The sequence below is a fragment of the Amblyraja radiata genome, chromosome 5, assembly GCF_010909765.2.
Source record: "Amblyraja radiata isolate CabotCenter1 chromosome 5, sAmbRad1.1.pri, whole genome shotgun sequence".
In the NCBI taxonomy this organism is placed as follows: Eukaryota; Metazoa; Chordata; class Chondrichthyes; order Rajiformes; family Rajidae; genus Amblyraja; species Amblyraja radiata.
In genome coordinates this window covers 44,641,420-44,658,399 of record NC_045960.1, presented here as the reverse complement: position 1 = coordinate 44,658,399, position 16,980 = coordinate 44,641,420, and the positions used below count along the sequence as shown (strand labels likewise).

General features: G+C 40.4%; 1 protein-coding gene across 1 annotated transcript in view; it reads left to right on the top strand.

Moving 5' to 3' along the window:
* The window catches only part of nt5dc1 (5'-nucleotidase domain containing 1), a 492,890-nt gene that overhangs the window by 16,612 nt on the left and 459,298 nt on the right, over positions 1-16,980 (top strand). The window contains exons 2-5 of the mRNA XM_033021127.1: positions 3,594-3,685; positions 8,278-8,349; positions 13,290-13,399; positions 13,693-13,772. Coding sequence (XP_032877018.1) covers positions 3,594-3,685; positions 8,278-8,349; positions 13,290-13,399; positions 13,693-13,772 — 354 coding nt within the window. The remainder of the gene's footprint in view (positions 1-3,593; positions 3,686-8,277; positions 8,350-13,289; positions 13,400-13,692; positions 13,773-16,980) is intronic.

The window sequence follows — 16,980 nt, the reverse complement described above, 5'->3', positions numbered from 1 at the left end:
ATCCGCCTGCGGGTCGGATGATTACAGGTTACGAGCTGCATTGGTTGCCGACCCCTGTGCTAAAGTAACTCAGCAGGGTCAGGCAGCATCTCTGGAGAGAGGGAATGGGTGGCGTTTCGGGTCAAGAAATGCTTCTCTCCAGAGATGCTGCCTGACCCGCTGAGTTACTCCAGCAGTTTATGTCTACCTTCGATTTAAACCAGAATCTGCAGTTCTTTCCTGCATAGATTATCCATTGGGCACTTTTGGCTGAATGTGGTTGGCAATGCTTCAGCATATTCAGCCTTGTCTTGCTGAATTTCGTATGCTGGTTAACATTCTTATACTGCTATCATGAGGCTAGGGTTTTTTTTGGCCCATGGCCTTAAGAGTATTAATTATGTTCAGTTTGTTATCATGGGGAGTGAGTTGAATTAACTGATTACATTAAGTGAAGATAGAGACAAAGATGCATCACTGATTTGTTATTTCCAGATAAAGATTGTTGCAAGTGTTTTCTTATGTTTAATAATCACATATTATGCTGTTTCAAGGTTAAGAACAGGAATGTATATAGAGCTGTTTTCTCATAATTTGATTAATTGCCCGTTACCAATTGTGAATAATGGGACCCATTAATATTGTAGTTGATTCTGTCCAAAGCACGGCTCTTCTGCTCTGATATTTATGTGCGATCAATTCACTCTGTCGGTACTAATTTTCAGTGCACCTGTTGATTTCCCTGGCTTCATCTTCTTCACTCATTGAACTAGGATTGGTCCCCTGGTTTCATGGTGATATTAGAGCAAGGAGGTATTTCATACCATTAGGTCATGTGACATTAAATTCCTGCATTCATTATTGTACATCAGTGAAGCTTGTTTCCAGGCAACAGAGCTGGTAGTAGCTAAGGAGGAGAATATGAAACTCTTTCAGTTGCTTGCAGTAATATGAACTGATATATTTGAACAGTTAATTGACCTCCAAAAGCTTCAAGCAAGATATAAGTGACTAGTCGCCCATAAGTGATGTACTCTTATGTACCTGAAAGTCTTTTATTGGTAATTTATAATAGCTTCGAAGGGTGATAACTGTTGGGCTGCTATTAAGAATTGATTTCTTACGCTGTAAACAATTTTTATTTAAGACTAATTGCAGCAAAGTCTTTCATCTCAATTTCCTGGAAGACATTGCAAGGGAGAATGTGAAATTGATCAGTCAATTAGTTTGTTTTTCAAATCGAATGCTTATTTCTTGTAAACCAACAATTGTGTTGAAGTGGAAGAATATTGTTTCAAAATAAAATTGATCCTTGAATTATGTAGCAGATGAGTATGTGAGCATTAACGTTGAAAATATAACTACGATTAAAAAAAATCTAAATATTTTAGGTTAATGAGGAAGTGCACCTGAAATTCAAGTCTAAAAATAGACACAAAAAGCTGGAGTAACTCAGCAGGACAAGCAGCATCACTGAAGAGAAGGAATGGGTGACGTTTCGGGTCGAGACCCTTCTTCAGACTGATCTTCTTCAGATCATTGTATCAGAATACAATGATGCCATAAGCATTTGGTTATCCTACCTTTCTTGAGTGAAATCAGAAGTGAAGCAGTCTACACCCACACCCTAGCGGGTTTAAAAGGAGGTTGGGAAGTATGGCCCCTGTGTGTTAATGTGACTGTATGAATCTGCACATAGCAAGTCTCTTGCTGATTAATTAGTATTGCTTCATTATTGTCATAATCTCTACAGAGAGAGTGAAAAACTTTGTTATGTGCTATCTAAGCAAATCCTATCATGCATGAGTGCAATCAAACCATTGACAAGTCCAACATGTATTTTAAAGAGAAATGAAACAGTGTAGAATATAGCTCCAGCTATGGCTAAAGTGGAAATGAAAAAGAGCAAGGGCCACAACGAGATGGATTGGGAGATTGAAACTGTAGCATATTTTACGAGGTCCAATGGGAAAGCAGAGAAGAGGGAATGACTGGAGTGCAAGTGGTCCTTGGTAATGTTAGCTGCTTTCTCGTGGTAACGTGACGTGCAGATGGAGTCGATTGATGGGGGGAGGGTGGTTTGCATGATATTCTGGGCATACACAACTCTGTAATTTCTTGAGGAGCATTTCATGTTTACAGGTGATAGAAGCTGAATTAGGCCATTCAGCCCATTAAGTCTACTTCGCCATTCAGTCATGGCTGATCTAACTCTCCCTCCTAACACCATTCTGCCTTCTCCTCATAACCCCTGACACCCGTACTAATAAAGAATCTATATGTATGTCTGCCATAAAAATATCAATTGACGGCCACCACAGCTTTCTGAGGCAATGAATTGCATTCCATTTGCCAAGCCAAGTTGTGATGGATCACAATACAATGCTTTCTATGGTGCATCTGCAGAAATTGATAGGTCATTGGTGACATGTTGAATTTACTTGGTCTTCTGAGGAAGTAGTGGTGTGCAGATTATTGGAATTTTATTTGTTTAGCTACAAATTTTGTGATTTCGTGAGTATTAGTAAAAAATCTTACCTTCCTTGAGTGAAATCAGAAGTGAAGCAGATCTATGTTTGAATTTTGAAAATATATAAAATGGGGTGAATATATAAAATGTGTGATAAAGTCTTACAGTCTTAAAATCCATTATTTTTCTCTTTTAAACTGTAATATGGTTATTACAATTAAGGATATCAGTGCATCCTCTTTGGTCATTGTCTAAGAATTGGATATTTCTAGTGTAGAGCAAAACCCTGCAGTAGTAGTGCATTGAAACTTAAATCTCAGAATATATCCTGCATGCAATTTTTATCTTTTCATTGTTCCATTCTATTCCAGTTATTTTAATATTGATTTAATACATATACTCCATGCAGTCCCAAAAGCTCATATCAAATCATGCAGAGAGGCCAAATAGCCTGGAATGGATTAGTGCAGTTTCCAGATGAAAGCTCAAAGAGTGCATAGGTGTATATTTTTTATTTTTGTTTGGATTTCAACAAATTATTGACCCTGGTCTAAGTGATCTGCACTCTCTTGTGAAATAGACGTTAGCATCTTGGCTTTGTTGTGACACAATGCATTTGAACTCCAGCATGTTGAGCTATTTAGATGTAAATACTTTGAGAGAACATAAGCATGTCGCTGATCTCAAATCTTTTTGTGGAGCAATTCATTTAAATCATATTTTATATTGGAAATAAAAAAATTCAGTTTTGTTTGACAATTTAAGGATATTATGGTTGTTTTAGTTAAATTTTCATAATTGATCGACACAAAGGAATAATTAATGATATAATTAATTATGAATTGTTAACCAAATAGATAGCAGCTTCTGGATGTGAAAAAGCAGATATTGCACATTATTCTCCAATTGTATAAATACAAATATAATAGAATAAAATCAAAGTAAATTTGATTATTCTGGTTATGTTAATATACATTTCCTATTTGTTGCTTGTCTATAAATAGTTAAAGTAAATAGAAAGTAACATAGTTTCATGAAGAATTGAGATGATGATTCCTATGTTGATATCTCTAATCTGCAATCTGCTACATTGTTGAATACATGACATTGTCATCATTTATTGTAGACTTTTCTTTTATTCCAGCTAATATATGATAGCTTTGCTCAGTACTTGGTTGAACAGAAAGGCTATGATCGGGAACTTATGACAGTGACTCCAGATTCTTGGGATTTTTGGTAAGTCCATTTTCTCTTTGAAATGTATAGTTGCTATAAAGGACTTTTGCCTTTATTACACAAGAAACACACATAATTTTGGCATGGTGTTTGCTGGGGGCAGGGAAAGGAGAATAAAACCCATTGCTTTTAAAAACAATCACAAAAGAGTTTAGTACACAGAAGAATAAAGTTATACTGTTTCACTTTCTGGCTGGGAGATATTGAACAGCTTTTCAAGGAACATAAATTACATAATTGAGAAGGTTTGGTTTTAATTACTTGTCTTTGTTTTCTCAGTAAATTTAATTTGTGCCATCTGAGTAACTGTCCAATTACTTGAAGTGTGCAGCAGTAAGCTGTCATTTTCTAAGTTGAGCGAAATGTTCTCTTTCATGCCCCATCTCTTTATCACAAATTCATCACCATGTGCACAAAAGTCAAAGTTGGTTTGCTAACTAGCTGTGGGCACAGCTTTGGCGTCATGGGAAAACCACGTGTAATCTAGAGTTTAAAGATTTTAACTGGAGTGTTTTGCCAATTATATAGTATGACGTTTTCAACATTTTACTAATTTTAGCAGAAAAGATAGATTGAACCTGCTGTATATATTTTGTATGTATTTCATACATATATATTTCAGTGTAATCATTAATTCCAGAAGGTATCAATGCATTAGTGTGTGATATTTTGATGCTCAATGACTATTCATGCTTGCATTGTTGGTTGCAGCTGTTGCATTTTGAAGTAAGATACCTAGAATGTAAGATACCAAAACAGATGTCCCTTGTAGCCACAAGCCCATTTTGTAATTCTGAAGACCACTGCTGGTCAATGTATCTTGGGATCTGGGGGACTTGGCACATTAAACACAAATGTCTGGCATGCAAAATGCAGCAGATAATTAGGAAAATTAATGGAATTTTGGCCTTATTGCAAGAGATATTGAGTTTCATGGTTGGGCATCTTTGATGCAAGTTTTGGTGAGACTGCGCTTGAAGAACCATATGCAGTTTTGTTCTTTATATTTAAGGAACAACATCTTTCCATTGAAAACAATAATCTGAGAGGGGGATTGAACAGAAGAAGCTGCAGGTGCTGGTTTACAAACACAATGTTGGAGTAATTCAGCAAGTCTGACGGAGGGCCCCGAGCCAACATGTCACCTATCCATGTTCTCCAGAGATGCTACCAGTCTGAGGAAGGGTCGCAATGTGAAATGGTGCCTATCCATGTTCCCCAGAGATACTACCAGTCTGAGGAAGGGTCCCAATGTGAATTGTTGCCCATCCATATTTTCCAGAGATGCTGATTGGCCCACTGAGTTATTCCAGCATTTTGTGTCTTTTTCTGAGAGGGATTTGCAGGTTAGATGGTGAGAGGATGCTTCTTGCAATGGGGTGGATTATGTGGATCCATATGTGGGGTGCATAAAAGGAGGCCTGTTTAAGACGGATACGAGGATAGTTCACCTCTCCACCAATTCCAATATTGGTGGCCAGTTGGGGGGGGATTGGGGGGACTTTCTGGAGCGCTAGTAAGGGAGTTGTGGGCTGAAGGGACTGGTTTCCAGAGAACTAGTATGGACATTGTGGGCCGAATGGATTATTGGGCTGGCGGCTCAGTCACTCAAGCCTGTTGTGCTGGCAGCTCACTCATTCACGGCTGGCCAGTTGACTCATAGCTATTCCTTGAAATTCCATTTCAAGCAAGGTGCAAGGCCACCATATTCAAGTGCAGTTTCTTACCACTTCAAGCAGGGTGCAAGGCCACCAAATTCAAGTGCAGTTTCATACCATTTCAAGCAGGGTGCAAGGCCACTAAAGACAGCGAGTCGTGACCTATCCCTCCTCCATCTTGCAGAGACAAAGCCATGCCCACACTTCTGGGTTTTATAGTCCCTCCCACCAGAAGGGGCGTGACCTTCATGGTGTGATTGACAGGAGAGAGAATCTCAACATTTAAAAAATACTAATAACTCTTATATTTTTCATCAATGGGAAAAATCCTCGGCACCTGATGAGCGGAGGGGGACTCTGAGTAATATGACAAAAAATCACAGCGTACGTGGTAGTGTTTTTTCTAAAATCAATATAAAGAGCAAACAGGAAGTGGTCAAGATTAGACTTTTAATTATATAGAACGGAAGGCAACTTTAATTAGGCAAGGCAACTTTAATTAGGCAAGGCAACTTTAATTAGGCAACACAGCTTTAGCATTTCCAAACCAAAGGCAACACAACTTTAGCATTTCCAAACCAAAGGCAACACAGCTTTAGCATTTCCAAACCAAAGGCAACACAGCTTTAGCATTTCCAAACCATATTTTCCAACCACATTAAGGGCACTGACAGGTCAGTAAAACAACTCACAGTTTAGTAGGCATGTGTTCAGTGTTATTCACAGCTCAGACTGAGAGACGTGACCCTCTCGCTCCCCCATCTTGCAGAGACTGACTGACGCATTCAACACTTCCGGGCTTTATAGTCCCTCCCGAAGGGGCGTGGCCTTCAGGAGAGAGAATCTCAACATTTTTTAAACACTAATAACTCTTTTATTTTTCATCGATGGGAAAAATCCTCTTGTCCTGGGCAGCGGAGGGGGACTCTGAGTAAGATGGTCAAAAATCACAGCCGTAAGTGGCAGCGTTTTTTCTAAAATCAATATACAGAACAGGTCAATATACAGAAGTGGTCAAGAACAGACTTTTAGTAATATAGATGGTCACCTTTCCAGTATTTCCAATATAGATGGTGCCTTTCCAGTATTTCCTATTACTTTTCTCTTGCCTTCATTTGTTTTGGTCTTCTATAGAGTGTATATTGCATGTTAAAATGAGACAATACAACTAAAAAGAAATGGAGAAGTTTGTGGAGGTATTTCACTCCTCAGATGATGCCTGGCTTGCTGAGCATCCCCAGCACATTATTTTTGGAAATGTTTGGGCTTTTTGACACCTTCTTGCTATTTGTGCTTTCAAACCTGGATGAAAGGAAACTGAAACTACATTATGAAATTTATTGCAGCTAAGTGCAAACCGCAAATTGAAAGGAAGCAAAATAAATGTGTTTTTCTTGAGAAGTGGATTCTAATTGTAACAAACCAATTTACAAAAAAAATCGAAAAACACAAGTATGATGCTTTACTAAGAGACAAAAGAAATAAAATTCTGATTTTAATCAAATCAAATCAAATCAAATTTATTTATAAAGCACATTTAAAAAGCAACCCACATTGACCAAAGTGATGTACAGACCAGAGCAGGTAGCTAAAATCACAAAAAGAAACAGACATACACAGGAATGCACGCAGCAAAGAGGTACAAATAATCAGCTCAAAGACACAAAACAAAGATCAGCCACATCAGGGGGATTCAAACGCTAGTGAATGAAAATAAGTTTTGAGTCTGGATTTAAAAGAGTCAATGGAGGAGGCAGATCTGATAGGGAGGGGGATGCTGTTCCACAGTCTAGGGGCTGGAACAGCAAAGGCACGGTCACCCCTGAGCTTAAGTTTAGATCGCCGGACAACCAGGAGCCCCAAGTCAGCCGACCTGAGGGACCTGGAGGTAGAGTAAGGGGTAAGGAGGTCTGTGATATAGGGGGGAGCAAGCCCATTTAGGGCTTTATAGACAAACAGGAGAACTTTAAAATCAACTTTGAACCATACTGGCAGCCAGTGGAGAGAAATTTAATAACCATTCATACTATGAATCTACAAATTCATGTTTTTATACAACTGTAGCTGATGCAGCTGAGAATTCTTAAATTTTTATAAAACAAATTTGTATTGAAGTTGTGAAGGGTACCAGAGTATCATTCCCAAAGCAAGAGACCCATCATTCTGGAGGCAAATCAGTCCAGATTCTGATAGCAGTAGTGTGACAATAGCACAAACACAACTTTAAAATCTATAAACTATCATAGAATATTTTTTCAGTGATTTTATTTATACAGGTTGTTCTCCTACAGCAGCACAGTTTTGTCACTAAGAAACCTCACATTATAGAAAATCACAATATAAAGAAAATTGCATCATGAGGGGAATGGGGTTTGGGGCGACAGAGTTTTAGACTTGCAATAATAAAGTTATTTTTGCCATAGTTTTTTTGTTAAAAATACTAAAGGCTATATGTTACATTGTTTCATTGCACGTGTGACAATAGAAGTGATTGCTTGTTAATTTCAATAGCCATCCACTATCAAAGTAGCAGTTGTGTTCTCAAGAAACAGTTGTTTGATTAAGGTTGGTAGACTACGTGGAAGCAGGTTGTTTGTTCCTTGATCCTTTTCTGCCTGCTATTTCCCAAAGTAACTTTAAGTAGTTCTCTAGTTCCTGATCAAAATCACATTATAACCAATTTGCTATGTGTAATGCAAATAATGTTTCCTAATTCATCACTTGTGTTCTATTCAATTTGTGTAATGGAAACACATGTTATATCTGAACAATCAATATTTGGCAAAAAGGTTTCTAAGGAGGAGTATCTTGTGGTTCTTTGAAATGACGAACAGGCAAAATTTGAGAAAACTAAATAGACAAAAGCAAGCAAATATCATGTTTGAAGTTTAAATTTCCACTTTAATTTTTCAATGTGATTTATTCTTTTGTCAGTTTTAAAGGCTTACTTTTGGACATGGAAGATGGCAATTTACTGAAACTAAGTGAAGATGGAACAGTTGTGAGGTAAATATTATTTGGAGTCGTAGAGCACTGAAATGGGTCTTTTGGCCCAACTAATCCGTACTGACCAAAATGCTCCATCTAAGCTGGCCTCATTTGCCCATATTTAGCTCATATCCCTCTAAACCTTTCCTTTCCATACACTTATCTAATATCTTTTAAATGCTGTTTTAGTTTAGAGTCCGCGCTGACCTGCGATCCCTGCACACTTAACATTACCCTACACACACTAGGGACAATTTACAATTATACCAAGCCAATTAGCCTACAAACCTGTACTTCTTTGGAGTGTGTGAGGTAACCGCAGATCCCGGGGTAAACCCACGCAGGTCACGGGAAGAACGTACAAACCCTAAGCAGCATCTCTGGTGCTGTAAGTCAGCAACTCTACCGCTGCGTCACTGTGCCTACCATTATTGTACCTACCATAACTACTTGCTCTAGCAGCTTATTCCATATGCTCATCACCCTCTGTGTGAAGAAGTTGTCCCTCAGATTCCTATTAAATCTTTCACCATTCACCTTAAACCTATGCTGTCTAGTACAGCTCCACCACCATTTTCCAGTACCCTTGGGTCCAGAGCTTTGCCAGACCAATGGAGGTCACATAATAATGATACAATAATACACCTCTGACCCACTAATTAAACCCCTACCGTGTCTCTAAAGCACCATGGACGGCTAGAAACTTAAATAACACAAATATTAAATGTAGATTTTCAGTGAAACTTGCATTTCTTGCACGGGCAGCCTGGACCTCAGATAGAGAGTTACCCTTGGAAGTCCCGATTGAGGGTCAGATCGACGGCTGCCCTTAGGGTTGAGGTGCTGCTTTTGCTTCAGGATTACCTGGCCGTCCCCCACCGACCTAAGATTTGCCAAATCTGACGAAAATGCGGTAGGGCATGTGCGCCTGCTATTCAACGCAGACTTCCAAGAGGAGTCAAACGGTGGCAGAACACATCGGCCTAGGGTGGGTGGGGGGGGGGGGGGGGGGGGGGGGGGGGGGTACTAGACATCAAAGTTGGCCTCGGTAGTTGGCTATCGGAACGGATCTGCCGCTTCTGGCCGGGCCGGTGTTCCAGAGACATGGCCACAGGGGGCAAATTTAACCCGCCGATTGGAAGTCTGCCGAAGTTCCGATGAGGTCGAGATTTGCTGCTTCACCCCAGCCTAGGCACTACGCTTTCGGAGGGACTTCTGGGGGGGGGGGATTTCAAGTAATTTTATAAAATTAAAGGAGGTGCTGGACTATCAGTTACCGGAAAATTGGTGGTGGACCTTTATTTGATTCCCTTACTCTGGGAAAAAGTTGCACCCTGGCCACTCCCTCTTCTTCCCGTCCCATCGGGCAAAAGGTATAGAAGTGTGAAAACGCACACCCCCAGATTCAGGAACAGCTTCTTCCCAGCTGTTATCAGGCAATTGAACCGTCCTACCTCAACTAGAGAGCCGTCCTAAACTACCATCTACCTCATTGATGACCCTCGGACTATTTTGATCTGCTGGCTTTACCTTGCACTAAACGTTATTTCCTTATCATGTATCTGTACTCTGTGTATGGCTCGATAGTAATCATTGTCTTTCCACTGACTGGTTAGCATGCAACAAAAGCTTTTTACTGTACCTGGGTACACCTGACAATAAACTAAACTAAAACTAAACAGCAGTGGACCCAGCACTGATTCCTGAGGCACCACTAGTCACAGGACCCCAGTCCAAAAACCAACACCACCACCACCTTCTGTTTCCTACAATGGAGCCAATTCCTTACAGTTTCCCTGGATTCCAATCAATCTAACTTTCCAGAGAAGCCCACCATGCGGTAGCACACAATATGTAATCAACATAAATAATGATCAAGAAGTTTCATGGACTTAGTTATTGTGTGTTTTTACACCAGCGCTACTGTCATTTTCAGCTGCCATTTAATTTTAACCACTAAAATGTAATTGTGCTTGAGATTTAAGAGGTACCAGTAAAACTCTGACAAATTATACCAATTCCTAGTTTCTCTTTAAATGTGATGTTGCGTTTCCCTCTTGAATTGCTGCAGTTTTCTGTTGACCATGTGCACACAATGTTTTTAGGAAATTTCAGGATCTTGATCGAAAATACCAAAGGAATAATACAACCTATCCAACTTAGGATATTACAAAATGGAGAAACAAGGAACTGCAGATCCCTGACCTGTTTCTCCAGTGCCTTGTTTCTTTTTCAGAATATTATAACTTTTGGAACTAATTCTGATTTTGGACTATTGCACACTATCTTGGTAATTCGATTCCTGGATTATGAATGATCTGGCTTACAGAAATTTAATTTTACATAAATTCCTCCCATACATTTTATAGTATTCAATAATGATTGAATATAGTTTATATTGCATTAATTTAAATATGGCTAGTGTTTGAGTGATTATTCAATTCAATTAAAGTTGTAGCAAGTATATACAGAGTGATGTGATATAGATTACTATAGAATGCAGACATTCTGATTTATGGAGAAATTGGCTTATGGACAGTTGTCAGGATAGGAATCCTTATGTCACCCAGGGACTACCTGTGCAGACTATTTAACTGGATAATGTTGAGGTAAGTTCAATAAATCATGTCTTCGAAATACACTTCCTTAAGTTGCGCAGCATCTCACATCTCAGAGGATCTGAAATAAACATCACACACTGCTGCAATGGTGAGTAAGGCAAGGCAGTGCCTTTACCACCTCAGGCAATTGAGGAAATTCAGAGTGTCATAGAAACATAGAACATAGGTGCAGGAGTAGGCCATTCGGCCCTTCTAGCCTGCACCGCCATTCAATATGATCATGGCTATTGTCTCTGAGGATCCCCCAATACTTCTACTCAGCGGCTGTGGAAAACATCTTGTCTGGAAACATCACAATTTGGTTTGGGAACTGCTCTGCCCAGGACAAGAAGGCTCTGCAGAGAGTAGTGCGTTCGGCAGAACGCACTATGGGAACTACACTGGCCCCCCTGCAGGAACTGTATATCAGAAGGTGCAAATCCAGAGCCAACAAGATCATGGGGGACCCCTTCCACCCCAGCAACAGACTGTTCCAGCTGCTACGGTCAGGCAAACGCCTCCATTGCCATGCTGTGAAAACAGAGAGGATGAGAAGGAGTTTCTTCCCAGAGGCCATTAGGACTGTAAACTCCTATCTCACCAGGGACAAATTTACTGTACCAATTTACTGTTGTGTGGTGTCTTTAAATTGCTGTTTCTTCTTTTTTTTTTCCTCCCGCAAACATGTAATTCTGATTCTGTTCCATTATGTTTTGTAGTTTTTTTTGCACAATCCACAAGCATTGCCACTTTTCATTTCACTGCACATCTCGTATGTGTATGTGACGAATAAACTTGACTTGACTTGACTTGACAGCATTGGCAATGAAGGAAATCAATATTTAGTCTAGTTGGAGAGCTTTTAATTAAGTGCTCCATTCAGCAAGCTGCTAATTGTGCACTGCTTTGTTCTAGATGTGGCTGAGCTATTTGAAAATTATTACTACTGCAACAGCCAGGGCATTAAAGATATATTATGGTACACAAGGAGGACATTTGACTTTTCAATCCAATCCAATTAGCCCTTTTCTCCTACTCTGCCCCAGTAGAATTGTGGGTTTATGTCTCTCCATCATTTAATCAGTATTGTTAAAAATCATAGTTTTTTATGACAATTTACGCCACCATTGTGGTCCATTAATTCCACATTGTTGCTGTTTTATGCTTAATAGTTAATCTTCGCATCTGCCTTGTGTTTCTTGTACAAATCATGAAATTGCTGTTCCCTATTCCTTTGGGGAAATCAGCTAATAGGCATAGCTATTTTCTTTATCCTAAACCTAATATCTAAACCTTTACTTATCTTGTACACCTCAGTCACATCTTCCTTTGACCTCTTTTCCTCCAAAGATAAGAAATGTAGCTTCTCCAGTCTAATCTCGTGGCTAAATTTATTTTCCCAAGAATAATTTTGGGATTTCATCTGCTACCTATCAACAATCTTCACATCTCTCCTAAAGTGTAGTAACAAAACAGGATGTAGAATTCTAGCAATGGTCTTGTCAGAGCATTATAAAGGTTCAGCATGTCTAGCTGGTTTTGTACTCTTTATCTCTATGAAGGCAAGGTTGCCATATTTGTGCATACAACTCTCTTGGGTTTAACCTGCCATCTATGTAGGTGAACTCTCAGGACCCTCTGCTCCTGCATATTCTTTATATGTTTGCCATTGTGTTTCTGCTACCCATCCCTATTGCCAAAATACATTTCAGATTTATCTATATTTGATTTCAGTTGCTGCTTTTCTGCCCGTACAGTGAGACTATATGTGTCATGATGTAACTGATTTGTAACTCCCTTATTGTTTGCCACACTCCCAAGGTGTTGTCTTCTTGATGCAACTCAGTGTCACTTGGATTTTTGTATCTGTGACGATGCAATCCTGAAAAGCGTGGGGGGAATACCCACTTTGGTAAAGATGCTTGGAAATACATTGAGCCAGGTTCTGGTCTGAAATAGGCATGATTTTATCTCCTGAAGACCATATTGTTTTACTTCATACGCAGCCATATGTGAGGTTTTGTTTTGGGAATTTTATTTTGCATTTATGTCTTTATATCCTTACTATCTATAACGCTGAAATGTCACGTCAGGGTTGAATTTCTTACTTGACATCAGCCATACAAATTGTCGCAAGCTCATTAAATATGAATTTTGACTTACCGAGGACATATTTGGTACTATAACTAAATTAGTTCATTCCTAAGACTTTGTTGGCATAATTGTAACTTGTAAAATAGGAAACTTTGTAAGATCTGTACTATTTATTTGCAAGAATGTATTGAACAGATAGTATACAGAATGCTTCCGTTTAAAGTTTAGAATGTGGGATCTTAAACTATTTGATATCTCAAATAGAGCTAGTCATGGCACAAGAATTTTAACAGCAGAAGAGATATTGGAAACCTATGGAAAGAAGAGAAAATGGAAACACTTCAAGACCATCAATGGAGTTTTTGCACGTTCAGGTATGAAGCAGAAAAATGTCTGAAAGCATGTGTTTAATAAATTTTCTTTTTGAGAATGTTTACTTTCGTGAATGGCCTTTAAATATTTTATTTAATTTGAATGTTTAATTAAAGGAAATATATTTACTATAAAACAATACAGATTGTGGATTAATAATTGTTGGAATTAATCATTTAGTTGTGAAATTTAATTAGAAATGATAGTGGAATATAGTAAATTTGACCAATTTTGCATGTTAATAAATCTTAAAATGCATACCATAACCTTAAATATTTTTTTCTCGTTTTGTTAGGCAAATATCATTTCTATGACAATTATTTTGACCTGCCAGGAGCCTTGCTGTGTGCACGGGTAGTGGATCTATTAGATCAGGTGAGAAATACATTAAGTTCTGTTGTGTTTTCCTCATTGACTCAGTATTGCAGTACAGGTGCACAACCTTTTATCCGAAAGCCTTGGGACCAGACACTTCTCGGATTTCGGAATTTTTCGGATTTCCGAATGGAAGATTTTTAGCGTAGATTAGGTAGGTAGCGCGGGCGGCTTGAAAAGTCTGGAGCGGCTGCCTCCTCCCCGGAGACCGGGGAATCATTGTAAATCATTACTTAAATGTTAATCAGTTAGTTTGGAGGGATTTTATGTGGTGGGGGGGGTGAAGGGGGAAACTTTAATTCTTAGTCCCCTACCTGGTCGGAGAGGCGGGGAGCGGGCAATGCCTTACCGGGTCGCCGTGCAGTAAGCTCCGGAACGCTGTGGCCGCCGACTCCCAACATCGCGGAGCTGGGGGCTGCGGGCGTCCGGCCACGGGCGGCGCCGGTTGGAGCTCCGACCCCGGCAACTCTACCCCTGGATGCGCGGTGCTCCAAATCCAGCGCCGCCCGCGGCCGGACGCCCGCAGCCCCAGCTCCGCGATGTTGGGAGTCGGCGGCGTCGCAGCGCTGGGATACCAGTGGGGAGCGGGCAATGCCTTACTGGGTCGCCGTGCGGTAAGCTCCGGAGCGCTGTGGCCGCCGACACACAAAATCGCGGAGCTGGGGCTGCGGGCGTCCGGCCGCGGGCCGCGATGGATTTGGAGCGTCGCGCAGCCAGGGGTAGAGTTGCCGGGGTCGGAGCTACAACTGGCGCCACCCGCGGCCGGACGCCCGCAGCCCCCAGCTCCGCGATGTTGGGAGTCGGCGGCCACAGCGCTCCGGAGCTTACTGCACTGCGACCCGGTAAGGCATTGCCCGCTCCCCGCCTCTCCGACCAGGTAGAGGACTAAGAATTAAAGTTTCTCCCTTCACCCCCCCCCCCCCCACCCCCCCTTCACATAAAAGCCCTCCAAACTAACTGACTAACATTTAAGCAATGATATACAGATGTTTAAGTGTCTCCCCGGTCTCCAGGGAGGAGGCAGCCGCTACAGTAGTACAGACCTGGGTTGACCATGGGTCGTTTCGGGTCAAGTTTGACGCCAAACGCGAGCTTTGGTGTGCAGACGACATCCTGGAAAAAATGTCCGGTTTTCGGAGCTTTTCGGTTTCAGGAACTCCGGATAAAAGGTTGTGCACCTGTACCAGAAGGACTACTTATACCATTGTTCTTACTCTGGTTGCTAACTGATAATTAAATTATTTATTCCAATTTTGATCTGAGAAAGGCAGTTGGTTTTACATATGCATGAAGGAGTATGATATGCTGCAATTGTTTGACCAATTAGTATTGCAGCGAAAAAGCAGCACCGGAAAGAGCCTTTTAAAATAACGATATAATTTTCCCCCAGGCTCTTTTTTATCTGCACTTTCTCTGTAGCTGTATATTATGCACTTTATTTTCTTCCCCTTTTTTTTGCACTACCTGGTATACTTGTATAGTTTGTACTTGTTTGCCATACTCCCAAGGTGTCGTACAATTTGCTTGTTCAGCATGCAAAATAAAGTTATGCATTTTATTTTGGTACACTTGACAATAATAAACCAATTTCAATACCAATAACGATTTCTCAATTCCTTGATGCTCATTGAGAATTTCAATCCATGGCATTTTAACATTGCTTTCATTTGTGGAGCTTCTTCTTTTCCAGTTTAAAGCTACTCCAAAAGCTGGGAACAATGATATACCCACTCTGTTTTATGCAATTTCAACTTTGCTATCCTGAAATTCAGCAGTTTATCTTTAGTTGCGGAGCTATTTGCTTTTATTAGCCATTTCTCCTTTAACCATATTATTTAAAGAGCCAAGACTCTGCTCAATTCTGTGCAATTTCAAAACAAAAGCTTGCATAGTGTTTTGACAGCTTTAGCTATTGAAGTTAAGGGCCCTCTTAGTTTCTTCATCTCCGTATCAGTCCAGGCTGCTCCCTCCTACCTCTGCTGCATTTCAGTTTTCTCTTGATTCTTGCATTCACGGGATTACCCAAACCCCATATTCAGAGAGAAAACGTCATCTACATTTTCTTCACATTAGAATAACAGGCACTGTAGATATGGAGGATCTGCTGCATTGCTGGATTTACTATTGCAGGCTTTCAGAAATGTTACATGCATGCAATATTACTACATGTAGAAACCTCCTGGGCCACACTTGCCCAGAGGTGCCTGCCTTGCTGTTGCACTGGATGCTCACTGTATCCTGAGATAGACACAAAAAGCTGGAGTAAATCAGCGGGACAGGCAGCATCTCTGGAGAGAAGGAATGGATGACTTTTCGAGTCAAGACTGTAACCTTCGTGCCAAGAACATGCCTGTGATGGGAACTGTTCTGACTGGAAGCATTATCCCATCCAATTAGCAATATTGGCCCATTTGTGCCTGGAAGAGTGCTACTAATGCCGGAGGTTTTAAAGCTGGCTACTGGGGTGGCAACTAAGGGGATAAATGTTGGCAATTGCATGAATCCATGATCAATCAAGATACTAGCAGAAGCTGAAACTAACACTGGCATTACAGTTGTAGAGACCATGCAATTGCTCTCTTGATGGATCTGAAAAACAATGGATTTGGATGTCAATGCTGTTTTAACTCCATTAAAATGCAGTGAATCAATTCTAATCCGTGGAGAAACAAAGAACTGCAGGTGCTGTTTTCCAAAAAAAAAAAGACACAAAGTGCTGGAGTAACTCAGCAGGTCAGGTTGCATCTCTGGGGAACAAGGATGGATGACGTTTCAGGTCAGGTTTGAAGATATGTCCCAACCCCAAATGTCACCCATCCATGTTCTCCAGAGATGCTGACTGACCTGAGTTACTCCAGTATGTCATCTTTAAATTCTAATCCTTATTCTCTTCTCTGAACTATCATGTTATGTATGATACAAGATATTGGTGAGGCTACATTTAGGGTATTGTATTCAGTTTTGAGCACCATGTTCTAGGAATGATGTTGTTACGCTGGAAAGGGTGCAGAGAAGATTTACGAGGATGTTGTCAGGACTGAAGGGCCCGAGCTATAGGGAGAGGTTGAGCAGGCTTAGACTTTATTCCTTGGAGCGCAGGAGGATGAGGGATGATCTTATAGAACTGTGCAAAAATAAGGTCATAAGTGATAGGAGCAGAATTAGGCTCGTCTAGTCTACTCCACCATTCAATCATGGCTGATCTATC